At 52.5% G+C, this 12,351-nt stretch overlaps 1 protein-coding gene across 4 annotated transcripts in view; it reads left to right on the forward strand.

Moving 5' to 3' along the window:
* Positions 1-10,435, forward strand: part of CAPG (capping actin protein, gelsolin like) — a 12,628-nt gene extending 2,193 nt beyond the window's left edge. For 3 of the 4 annotated variants that reach the window (XM_046663158.1, XM_046663156.1, XM_046663154.1), the window contains exons 2-10: positions 4,248-4,283; positions 4,459-4,631; positions 4,732-4,886; positions 5,089-5,256; positions 6,558-6,707; positions 7,081-7,173; positions 7,691-7,823; positions 9,609-9,697; positions 10,266-10,435. In XM_046663158.1, the coding sequence (XP_046519114.1) occupies positions 4,261-4,283; positions 4,459-4,631; positions 4,732-4,886; positions 5,089-5,256; positions 6,558-6,707; positions 7,081-7,173; positions 7,691-7,823; positions 9,609-9,697; positions 10,266-10,331 (1,050 nt within the window). In that variant the 5' untranslated portion in view covers positions 4,248-4,260 and the 3' untranslated portion in view covers positions 10,332-10,435. Of the gene's footprint in view, positions 1-904; positions 928-4,247; positions 4,284-4,458; positions 4,632-4,731; positions 4,887-5,088; positions 5,257-6,557; positions 6,708-7,080; positions 7,174-7,690; positions 7,824-9,608; positions 9,698-10,265 lie in introns of those variants that run through there. The other variant, XM_046663155.1, reaches the window with a different exon arrangement.
* Positions 10,436-12,351: the final 1,916 nt, after the last annotated feature.

A 12,351-nucleotide genomic window follows, 5' to 3' on the forward strand; every position in this document is an offset into this window, starting at 1 on the left:
CTCAACTTCACTACCCACTTGAGCGAGACACGGGTTGTTCTTCATTTGTGTGTCATCCCTCCCCCACCCCCGCATCCTGCCCAGTACCAAGCTCCCAGCATAGACCTCAAATGGAATTGAGTAGACCCTGCCCAGGGCTGCTTGAGGAACGCAGGGTGTCAGGCGTGTCCCCTGCTCTGGTTGAGACATGAAGCTGTCAGGTCCTGCTGTAAGACAGCCTGCAGGCAGGGACTGAAGTAAATGCTCCCAGGTGAGAGGGCTGGTAGAGCTCCCAGAGGAGGCCAAGGCCACCAAATGTCCTGGCAGGCTCCTCAGACAGCTGGGGCTTGAAATGGGCCTGGAGGGGCGGTGGGGCTTGGATGGACATGACGGTGGAGGTGTGCACAGAGGACGCTCAGGGAGCTATGGGCTGTGGGCTTGGGCTGGGGGGAGAGGAGAGAAGGAGAGGCCGGGGGTCAGGAGGGGACAGTCACTGGTGAGAGCCTGGAGCAGAAGGCTGGAGGCAGGACTCTGAGCAGGCAGCAGCCTGACCCTGCCTTAGAGTCACCTGGAACGTCTCCAACACTGATACCAGCTCCACCCCAGAGTCTGATTTTCACTAGTCTGGTATGTGCCCTGGGCATTGGCTTTTTTTTTTTTTTTTTTTTTTAGGAAGATTAGCCCTGTGCTAACTACTGCCAATCCTCCTCTTTTTTTGCTGAGGAAGACTGACCCTGAGCTAACATCCGTGCCCATCTTCCTCTACTTTATATGTGGGATGCCTACCACAACATGGCTTTTGCCAAGCGGTGCCATGTCTGCATCCGGGATCCGAACTGGTGAACCCCAGGTCGCTGAGAAGTGGAACATGTACACTTAACCGCTGCACCACCAGGCCAGCCCTGCATTGGGCGTTTTTTAAAGCCCCCCAGTGATTCTAATGTGCAGGCAAGTGTGAGTTGCTGTTCTGGACAGAGTTAACTGGCAGCATCAGAATCACCTGGAACATATGTTCAAAATGAGGATGCACAGGGCACACCCCACACCTGTGGGCTCAGACTCTCCAGGCCTGGGGCTTGGCACCCCTGTTTTTATAAGATCCTGAGGTACTTCTAACGGGCAGCCAGAGTGGAGAGCTGGAGTGATGAGGGAGCAGGCAGCCAAACCCCGTTCATCAAACCCTGCAGTGGCTCTCAGAGGAGCCCCGGCATGTGGGCTGCTTGCGTTTGAGTTACGGCCAGAGCTCTTACATCAGTAACACAGAAAAATAGGAAAGCTGACAATTGACCCTCTTAGTCACACCATCTCCGTTTCCGAGCTCTCCCCACTGACTTGGGCTTTGGGCGGCCGCCTCCCCACTTCAGACCTGAGTCACAGGCTCAGCTGCCTGGTGCAGGGGATGTGGGCACAGCATGTGACTGACTCTCTGTAGGATGGAGAAACTTGAAAGTTTCCCTCCCCCAAACCTCCCCCTCCCTGCCTCCCTGCTTTGCGGGAAGTGTGGTTCCAAAAAGTGCCTTCAGCTGTGTTGTAATTTAGGCATGGAAAACCGAAGTCATAATTCATGTGGTAATTGACATCCATTACCGCTGCTCGTGTCTCCCTCTGTTTCTTGCTCAGTCAACACCCACCCACCCATCCCCCAAAGATTTCCCTGCTTCCCCAGCCCCCAAGAATCTCCTAGTGGTGCCACTTTGCCTCTTCACCCTGAAATTCCCCAGGCCCTTTTAGCCTGTGTCCCTGGGACTTACATTACTAAAGTTGGTGTGGTCTCAGCGTTTTAAGCCAAAAGAAGAAACCCTCTAGTAATGGGAACATGTGAAAGAGACAGTGAGTGAAGCTGTAACTTCTGCATTTGCTGAAAAAGGTAATGTTTTTTTTAAATGCTTGCCTTTAGCTTTTTTTTTCCCCTGAATTAACTTTTGTCCAAAAAAGGTTGCTCCCACTGACCTACAGAATAAAGGTGATGTTCATCATCCTAGCATTTGAGGGGAGCTGGGCATACAAGCGTGATAGCTGATGCCTGGGAATGGGTGAGATTCCCCAGGGAGGGAGTTTAGAATTAAAGAAAGCGCTAAGTCTAATGTTAGCTGTAGGCTTTTTTTTCCTTTTGTTTGTTTGTTTTTGGTAGATGCCTTTTATCAGGTTAAGCAAATTCCCTTCTATTTCTAGTTTGCTGAAAGTGTTTTTTTTTTTAAATCAGGAATGGATGTAGAATTCTGCTAAATGCTTTCTCTGCGTCTATTGAGACAAGTGTATATAAATATATATATTTATTGTCAACAAAAATAATCCATAACCAATCTATAAATGAAAATTTGGGAGAGTTTATTCTGAGTTAAAATCTGAGGACCATGGCCTGGGGCCTTTCTTCCCCGAAGGAAGAAAGGGCACTGAAGAAGTGGGGTGCACAGAGTGGTTATATACCCCCAAACAGGGTGTTTCACATATGATTGAAATGTCCCTTTTACGATAGTCGGCACAGTGGATTGATGGAAACAGTAGGTAGGTCTGCCATCTCGGTGAACACAGCAGGGTGGCAGGTCTGTTGTCCCAAGCTGGGTGGTCACAGGCAATCAGTTCCTAGCCTAAGGAAAGATGCTTATCCTTAAGGAAATGCCAATGTGGGGGGAAGTTGCACCTTTATCTCAGGGGCCTTTGTTTTTGCCATACGAAATGTTTTAAAGCAGATATGCAATGCTCAACAGCCACAGTCACGCCCTTTTGGAAAAACAAGGTCAGGCCGAATTAGGTTTATACCAAATGGCTTCCTCATGTACTCCAATATATCCTATTGCTTGCCATTTTTATTTGTCATTATTTAGTTTGTTAATAGGGTGGGTCACGTTGATTAATTTTCATATGTTAAAACCAACTTTGCATTCCTTAGATAAACCCCGTTTAGTCATAATATTCTATCCTTTTTATATATCACTGAATTCCAAATGCTAAAATTTTATTAATATTTTCTGTGTCTATGTTCATGAGGGATATTGATCTAATTTTTTAATTTTCTTTTCTATAATATATTTGTCTGGTTTTGTTCTGTCAAGATAATGCTGGCAGCATAGGGTGAGTTGAGATGTTCTCTCCTATTTTCTGGAAGAGTTTGCGTAGAATTGGTATTATGTCTTCCTTAAATTTTTGGTAGAATTTATCTGGACTTGGAATCTTTTTTGGGGGAGAAGTTTTTAAGTACAAACTCAATTTCTTTAATAGCTATTAGAAGGATTCAGGTAATCTAGTTCTTCTTGAGTGAACTTTCATAATTTGTATCCTTCAAGGAACTTGCCCATTTCATATAATTTGTTGAATATATTGGCATAAAGCTTTTGTAATATTCACTTTACCCTTTGAATATCTGTAGGATCTGTGGTGATGTCATCTCTCTTGTTTCTGTATTGGAAATCTGTGCCTTTTCTTTTTCCTAATCAGTTTGACGAAAGGTTCATTCATCAATTTTATTGATTTTTTTTTGAAAACCAGCTTTATTGATTTAATTTTTTTGTTTTCTATTTCTTTTTTTAAATTTTTTTTTCCAAGGAAGATTAGCCCTGAGCTAACATCTACTGCCAATCCTCCTCTATTTGCTGAGGAAGACTGGCCCTGAGCTAACATCCATGCCCATCTTCCTCTACTTTATATGTGGGATGCCTACCACAGCATGGCTTGCCAAGCAGTGCCATGTCTGCACCCGGGATCCAAACTGGCGAACCCCAGGCTGCCGAAGTGGAATGGGTGAACTTAACTGCTGTGCCACTGGGCTGGCCCATTATTTTTTTGTTTTCTATTTCTACTCTTATTTGTGTTTATTTTCTTCTGATTATTTTGGGTTTAATTTACTTTTCCTTTTCTGATTTTGTTTTTATGGTGGAAACTGATGTTGCTGATTTTAGACTTTTCTAATATAAGTCGTTATTGCTTAAAGAACTGTATCCTAGCCTCCTGCAATACCCAGAGTTAGAGGTCTGGAAGCAGGAGACAAGTGTGGCTGAGAGGTCACAGCAAGGGGAAGACACTGGCCCAGGAGCCAGAGACCTGGTTTTCACTGGCCTCTCACTAGCTGTGTGACTTTGGACTTAGACTCTCTGAGCCTCACTTTCGTTGCTTGTGTGATGGAGCCAAGGATAATCTCCTCTTGGGCTCTTGAAGATGAAGTAGTTGATGAATACGCAAGTACTTGGCCACCTGGAATGGCCTCCCCAGACCAGTGTGAAGGGTGATTGTCATGACATTTGTAATAACAATGGCTTCTTCTGTCTTTCCAGATCTGGAAACAGCATGTACACACCCATCCCCAAGAGGTAGGCTATGCACCCCATCCCCCCCCCCCCCCCCCAGGTTCTTCATTTCTAAGGGCTGCCCTTCCTCGCAGCTCCCCTCATCCCCACACTGCATTCCCCAGGCCTGCCCAGGTCTCTGTGCTCGGGTCCACTCCTCAAGGGCCCTGGCCACTGCCAACCCTCTCCCCTCCCACAGCGGCTCTCCATTCCCAGCCTCAGTGCAGGATCCCGGCCTGCACGTATGGCGGGTGGAGAAGCTGAAGCCAGTGCCAGTAGCACGAGAGAACCAGGGCATCTTCTTCTCTGGCGACTCCTACCTGGTGCTGCACAATGGCCCGGAGGAGCTCTCCCACCTGCACCTGTGGATCGGTAAGGGAGCTGGGGGAACTGTTGGTGGCCTGGCTCGGGCAGGGGCCAGGGCTGGGATGGGTCTCACAGGCCTTGCCCTGCCACCTCCCACCTGCCCCAGGCCAGCAGTCATCCCGGGATGAGCAGGGGGCCTGCGCTGTGCTGGCTGTGCACCTCAACACCCTGCTTGGGGAGAGGCCTGTGCAGCACCGCGAGGTGCAGGGCAATGAGTCCGACCTCTTCATGAGCTACTTCCCACGTGGCCTCAAGTACCAGGTCAGAACCCACCTCTTGGCACCCCGACCCTGTGAATTTTTGCAGAGCCAGCTGCCCTTCCAGCTGCTTCTTACCCTGCAAAAGGCCCAGACGCCCTCGGGACTGGGTCCTCCCCACCTTTCTTCCCATCTCCCAGTGGGCTGGGGTATGGAGGGGTCCCGGCCTGCCATCAGCCCACTCAGGCTGGTTGTCTGGGCTGCAGGAAGGTGGAGTGGAGTCAGCCTTTCATAAGACCTCCCCAGGGGCCACCCCAGCTGCCATCAAGAAACTCTACCAAGTGAAGGGGAAGAAGAACATCCGTGCCACCGAGCAGGCGCTGAGCTGGGACAGCTTCAACACCGGAGACTGCTTCATCTTGGACCTTGGCCAGGTGGGCGGACAGGACTGGTCTGAGCACGCTGTGTTGGCACTGTGTTATAAAAGGGCAGGGACCAGGAGGCCAGGGGAAAGGGAGAGAAGCTGAGAGGCCCGTTCCAAGTGGGATGCTCCAGCCATTAGAAAACATGCTTATCTTCGAAACCTCCCTTTGCCGTCTAGCTTTGGTCTCTAACACTGGAGCCTACTCTGTCCTCTTGGAGCCTTTGTGCTCTGAGCTAGCTGCCTGCCAGCCCATTGGTTAGTTTATTAACTCATCCATTCACTCAGTGAATCTATGATGCCTGCTCTGGGCCAGCACGGAGACTACGAATTGCTTGCCGCTGGGAGGCAGCCAAGAAGGGCCTGTCACTTGCCGTCATCCACAGCAGGATGTGATGAGGGCTCTAAGAGAGGCAGCAGCATGTGCTGGGGGAGCTTGGGGCAGGGAGGGGCTCCCTAGGCTGAGCCGAAGCCATTGTCCCAGGTAGGTGCCATTTGACTAGACCTTCATGGAGGGGAAACACCATTCCAGGCAAAGGAACAGGTGAGCTGAGGTCCTCGGCGGTGGAAGCATGGTGACAGCAGGGAAGGGTCTGGAGACAGTTGACTGGCACCCAGGGTGGGGACAGGAGCAGTGAGAGCGAAAATTGTTAAGGAAGGTGAGGCCCAGGTCATGAGGAGATTGACTGATCGCCTGAGGAGTCTGGACCGCATTTGTGGTGCCAGAGATTTCGGGCAGGAACATCCACCAAGGAGCTCCTGGGAAGGAGGACTAGAAGCAGTGGGATGGAGGCGGGGGCCAGCCGCGGGGAGAGGTGGTGAGGGCCGTGCCTGACAGGGGTGCAGCAGGGAGTGCGAGGTACCGGCTCAAGGATGCCGTTCACCCATTTCATTCATTGAATAAATGTTGATTTTGTGCCTAAATATGTGCCAGTCTCTGTTTCAGCACTGGGCATACAGCAGTGAACGAAGCGAAGTAAAACAAAACACAGCATTCATGCCCTAATGAAGCTTACTTTCTAGGCCAGGAAGATAGATTATAATCAAGATGAAGATCTTTAAATATGTGCTGATAAATGATGCGGAGAAAAATAAAGCAGGAGGGAGATGGGGGGCTGGGCAGAGAAACACTCTTGCAAAGAGTTGTCATTCTCAGAGAGGCCTCTGCACCTCCTCCTGTCTTGCTTCAGGGGACAGTTCTTCAGACAGACCCCCCCCCCCAACACAGACACACACACACACAGACACACACATACAGCCAAGGGGCAGGATGAGGCAGCTGGCCCTAACCTGAGCCTCCCTACTTCCATGCAGAACATCTTCGCCTGGTGTGGTGGAAAGTCCAACATCCTGGAGCGCAACAAGGCGCGGGACCTGGCCCTGGCCATCCGGGACAGTGAGCGGCAGGGCAAGGCCCAGGTGGAGATCGTCACTGATGGAGAGGAGCCTGCGGAGATGATCCAGGTTGATGGGACATTTGGGTGGGTGGCCGGGAGCCTCTGCTTGAAAGTCCCGAGAGAAGCTGGAGAAGCTGGGGTCATGAGGGTGGTCAGTGGAGGATGGTGGGGGTGGGGGCATCTGGGGCGCTGCTCAGGGCTGTGACTAGCTCGCAGGGTGCCTTGGTGTGATTCAGCATTGTGTACCCCTCTGGGTGGGTGGACCAGTGGCCTGGCAAGTGGGGTGGGCTGGACCCAGCCTCACTCCCCTCTGTGCGGTGCCCTTGTGCAGGACACAATTTGCCTCACCAGAGGCGGTGGCCCTGGTTATGATGGGTTGGGAAGGTCCAGGGTAGGTGCCCAGGAATCCATGGAAACCTGGCCTGCCCTGGCCCCTGCAGGTCCTGGGCCCCAAGCCTGCTCTGAAGGAGGGCAACCCCGAGGAAGACCTCACAGCTGACAAGACAAATGCCCAGGCCGCGGCCCTGTATAAGGTGGGCACTCAGGGCCCGCTCTGGGACCAGGCAGGGGTGGGAGCCAGGTGCATGGGGTGGGGCCTGAAGGGAGAGGAGAAAGCAGTGGGAAGGTTGGGCTGGGCACCAGGGTGGTTTATCCCTGGCTTGGAGTGAGAGGAGGATGGGAAGTGGACTGATGTTAGGCCCTTCTGAGGAAATAAATGCCACTTTACTTCCGGCCCATTCTTGGAAAAGGAGATTTGAAGCCAATGCTGAGCTTTACCTTTTGAATTCTTTGCATTTGTTTGTAATTCGCAATCCACTTAATTTCCAAATGGATTCACGGCCTCTGCAAGCTGCCATGATTGAGGGTGGGGCGGTGAGTGGGGGCTGCCTGGGATTTGCCGGTCAATTCTTCCTCCTTGTCCCGTCTGCTCCTTGGGCCTGGGGTGCTGGGTGGGGGCCGTGGTGCAGGGAGGCGGCCTGCTCCTTGGGCAGAAGTTAGGGCTGGTGTTGGGGGAGGAGGGTGGGATCTGGCACTGCCTGTCCTCCCCAGGTCTCTGATGCCACTGGACAGATGCACCTGACCAAGGTGGCCAACTCCAGCCCCTTTGCCGTGGAGCTGCTGCTGTCTGACGACTGCTTTGTGCTGGACAACGGGCTCTGTGGCAAGATCTACATCTGGAAGGGTATGTTTGGCTTCTCCACTCCGGCCTGAGACCCCTCTGGCTGCTCCGACCCAGGCAGGCTTCCCATTGGAGGGCCAGCCTGCCTGGCTGCTTTCAAAAGACAGCCTCAGGGAGCCTGCATGCTCCGGACCTTGAGGCTGAGGGTTTTCTCTTTGCTGTTCCCACCCCCTAATTCTAGGCAAAGGTTCTGAAACTTCAGCATGCCACAGAATCACCAGAGGGCCTGTTCAAACAGATAGCTGGACCAAGATTCTGATTCACTAGGTCTGGGGTGGAGCCCAAGAATTTGCATATCTAACTGGTTCCCAGGCCTTTTGAGGATCTGTCCTAGAGCGTTCCTGAGCCTCCAGGGCTGCTGGCCCCCTGATCCTGCCATTCTGCCTCGAGGTGTGAGAGAGAGAGATTTTAGCTAAATTAAATCTCACTTTATGCAGTGGGTAGTCAACTGGTAGAACTAGTTTTTCCAAGAGGTTTCATTGGCTGGGAATAGAAACACTGTTGTGCAGAAGCCTGTTTGCTTGGTTTGACTCTGAAAATGGTGAAACAGAGCTCAGAGCCTCTGAGTGATACTGGGAGCCATTGACGCCACCATGCTTGCCTTTTCTTGAGCCTGGCTCATCTCCCTGACCAGCTCATAAACCTCTTGAAAGCAGCAACCATATCGTCTGTAGTGTCTTGACGAAATAGTATTTGCTCAATGACTATCTGTGGGGTCAACCAAGGCCCCAGCCCCAGGCTAGTCAGGAAGAGAGAGAAGTAGTAGGTGTTCTAACCATAGCTGCTCCTGGACAATAAATACTCTTGCCCTGGGGAAGGGCCTGGAGCAGCAAGCAGCATGGCAGGTTTCTAAGAGTGAGAGAGTGTGGTGTGTGTTTGCATGGTGTATGTATGTGGTGTGTGTGTGGTGTGTGTGGGGGGGCGGAGGACTGTGCTGCTGGAGCTCCCCTTCCCCTCCTGCCACAGGGAGCCTTTTCCATGGAACCAGTTCCAAGCACAGGGAAGTCCCCAGACGCCCATGAAAGTGTATTTAGCCTGAAGCAAAGAATGGAACCATTTTGGAAAGAGAAACCAGGGGAGCAAAAACAGGAAACCTGGGAGCTGGTCCGAAGCTGGTCAGATCAGAGAGGAAGGATACAGCACATTCATTCCGGATACATTGTAGCAACTGGACTGTCATAGCCTGGCTGGAGAGCCAGCCACAATTCACAACATTGTTTCCTTGGAAAAATGCCATAAGCTGGAGCACACTTTGCATTAGAGGGACGGCCTGCAGAGAGGAATGGATGACTGGTGGTCTTCCTTTTCATAAACTCTTCGTCGGCATACCCATCAGGCCAATGTTGGCTATGTGGCCTTAGACGAGTAATACCCTGGTAAATCACACCCTTTTGTCCTATTTAGTTTTACACAAAAGGCTTGATGATAGTGCAGCTGACAGACTCCAGAGGCCAGGGGTCCTGGGCTGGGGCCATGGCTTTAGTGTCTGATGCCGGAACACTCGCTTTCCCTGAGGATCCCTGGGGTCCTCGTCCGAGCAGAGGTTTTGGTAATGAGAGCAGCAGAAGAGCAGTCTCTATCTGCCCTGGAGCTGCCAGGTGGGGAGAAGTCTCCAGGGGCTGACTCCACACCTCCAGAGAGCTCCTCAGCATTCTTAGCACCTCCTGGGCCATTTATCTCCGAAGCTGCCAGCTTGTCTGTGGAGCCCCTTAAATTTCTTTGAGAAAAATGGGATGCGAGCCAGAGAGGGTCCCTGTTCTTTTAAAAAATCTCCTTCCTGTGATCCAGGGCGAAAAGCTAATGAGAAGGAGCGGCAGGCGGCCCTCCACGTGGCTGAGGACTTCATCTCCCGCATGCAGTACGCCCCAAACACTCAGGTGAGGAGATGCCCTGGGCCCAGACTCTCCTCCTGGGGCCTCCTGCTCCTCATATGGGACAAGAAGAGCAGGAAGGCCCCGGGCACAGTCAGGAATAGTCAGGCTTCCCTACCAGACCCATCCAGTGGGAAGGCCCTTCACAATCCTTCACCACTGAAAAGTACATGTTAGTTTCTAAGAGGATGTTGGGCAGCACTCCCCCGGGAGCCAGGACTGCCTTTTGACAGCATGTGCTCCTCCTCTGGCCCACTGTCCCTAGCTTGTACCACCCCTCCTCACCCCGCATGGTGACTCCACAAGTTATTCCAAAGCAGCTGATAAGGCTCATCTAGAATTGGGGCGTCTGTCAAACTGTGCACCCAGGTCCTTGAAGCAGTCTGTCTTCTCAGCCCGTGTCCCTGTTATCTTCCTTCTTGTCTCTTGGCTTATCTGGAGGAGCAGCCCCGGCCTGGATGGAGTGCGGACTCAGGCCTGGTGCCCAGCACCCTCCTCCATAGCCCTGGCCTTCCCTGGCGGAGGCAGAGGTGGCATTCTTGTGAACCAGACTTCTCCCCTGCTGTCCCCACAGGTGGAGATTCTGCCCCAGGGCCGCGAGAGTCCCATCTTCAAGCAATTCTTCAAGAACTGGAAATGAGGGTGGGTGTCGTCTGCCTAACCTGCTTGCTCCTCCTCTGGCTGCCTGGTCAGTGCCAAGGAGCACCCGCGGATGTTCAATAAAGGAGACAGGTGCTTCCCCGCTCTCTGCCTGCACTGCCTGCGCTGAGCTAATCCTCACTGCCCCACTATTCCCCCCGGCTCATCCCCAGGCTGGGGTGGAGGAGGACCCGGTGACAATTCCCTTCTCCAAGGGGCCAGAGCTGGCTTCGCATGTAGAGGCAGAGGGGCCAGGAGCCCCAGCAGGCCTGGAAGTGCTGCTGTGAATCCAACAGGGAGGTGGCAGAGTGCCAGGCCTCAGGATCACTTTCACCAGGGTTTCAGTTCAGTCTCACATTCCCACTGGGAGAACGTTGTGGCAACCGGCTTGGGATGCATCTCCGTTCAAACCAGGACTTCCTCACATGCCCTAATAAACCATCACTAGGCAGCTTCCCAATGATGTATGCTCGCCAAGTGAGAGGACAGCTTTCACTAGAGTGCAGAGGTCTGGCTTGTCACTTCATAGGGACACTGCATGTGTGTTAGGCTGATGCGCACAGGGCCACTGTGGGGCCGTGGGAGAAGCATGGGACTAGTGTCGAGTCATGTGTTCTGGTTCTCACCCTGCCTCTGTTTCATCCTGGGCAAGTTGCTTTCCCTGTCCAGGCCTTAGTTCATTCTCTTGTATAATGGGGTGGTGGCTGGAATATCAAAGAGGTTAGATAGTTAACTTGGGGGGAGAATGGAATAGCCCCAAAGTGGTCCCGTGCTGGAGGGTAAGAGCAAGGCGGGGCTGTGTAAGCCTGGACCAGATTCCACAAGGCCTGGCAGGACTGCAGCTGTCCTGACCCCCCTCACCCGTGGGCCCTAAGGGCTAGGTGGCTTCTGAGCTCTGACATGCTGGATTCTTCCATCCCAAACAGAAATTCTAATCCAATTCATTCTATAAGCTCCCCTGTGTACCCCCCAGCCCTTCTCTCTGCACAGAGCTGTCCAGTCGTCCACCTGACAGCCACACAAAGAGCACGTGCCAGGGAGGAGTTTCAAAAGGGGAGAGAGGGGGCTGGCCCTGTGGCCGAGTGGTTGGGTTCATGCGCTCTGCTTCAGTGGCCCAGAGTTTCACCAGTTCAAATCCCGGGTGCTGACATGGCACCACTCATCAGGCCATGCTGAGGTGGCGTCCCACATGCCACAACTAGGACTCCCGACTAAAATATACAACTATGTACCAGGGGCGCTTTGGGGAGAAAAAGGAAAAATAAAATCTTAAAAAAAAAAAAAAAAAGGGGGAGAGAGCAGGGTGGCACCACGTCCGTGGTGCTGACATTTTTAGTGTTCTGAAGCATTTTAAGTCTCTTATGAAAGGCCTAGGCCTTTCCCAAGAAAAACGCACAGATTAAGATTTTTCCATCCACTACCTTCAGAGGGTTTGGACACCCCCACAACCAGTCCATCAACAGAACCACAACTTAACCCCCGGATTGCTAATGGGCTCCAGGTCCGAAGTGGTGAGCATGCTGAGAGGTTTACACAGGGAGTGATGGGGGAAGAAAGGGCTCCTGCGGGGGCCACTGGCCTCCCTTCCAGCTGGAGGCCCATGTGGACTGGGCCCGGGCTGTGCTGTTGGGGGAGCGTTCATGGTCAGGTCTGCCGAGTTAGCCTTCTGGTCTCAGAGCAAGCGAAAGGAATCTGCAGGAAAGGAACCACTGAACTTGACACTCCCAAGTGGAGGCTGAGCTGCAGCCTCTCTCTCTGCATTCCAACGCCACCAGGCCCAGGGATCTCCCTGCCATTTCTGCTGTCAGCTAAGCACCCAGACTGGAGGAAGTGAGGCGGACAAAGGATTAGTTCAGGTCGGGCAAAGATGACACAAGACAAATGGCAGGGTCTGTTACCAGTCCCCACTTGAGGCATCCTGCTGACAGCAGTGGGGAGTTCCCTTCCATACTTGGGTGGCCACCTGTTGCCCCCACCTCTGTAATGGGCCCGACCTCCAGCCAGTCAGACTTGGAGAGGCC

The sequence above is a fragment of the Equus quagga genome, chromosome 5 (genome assembly GCF_021613505.1).
Source record: "Equus quagga isolate Etosha38 chromosome 5, UCLA_HA_Equagga_1.0, whole genome shotgun sequence".
NCBI classification, from domain to species: domain Eukaryota; kingdom Metazoa; phylum Chordata; class Mammalia; order Perissodactyla; family Equidae; genus Equus; species Equus quagga.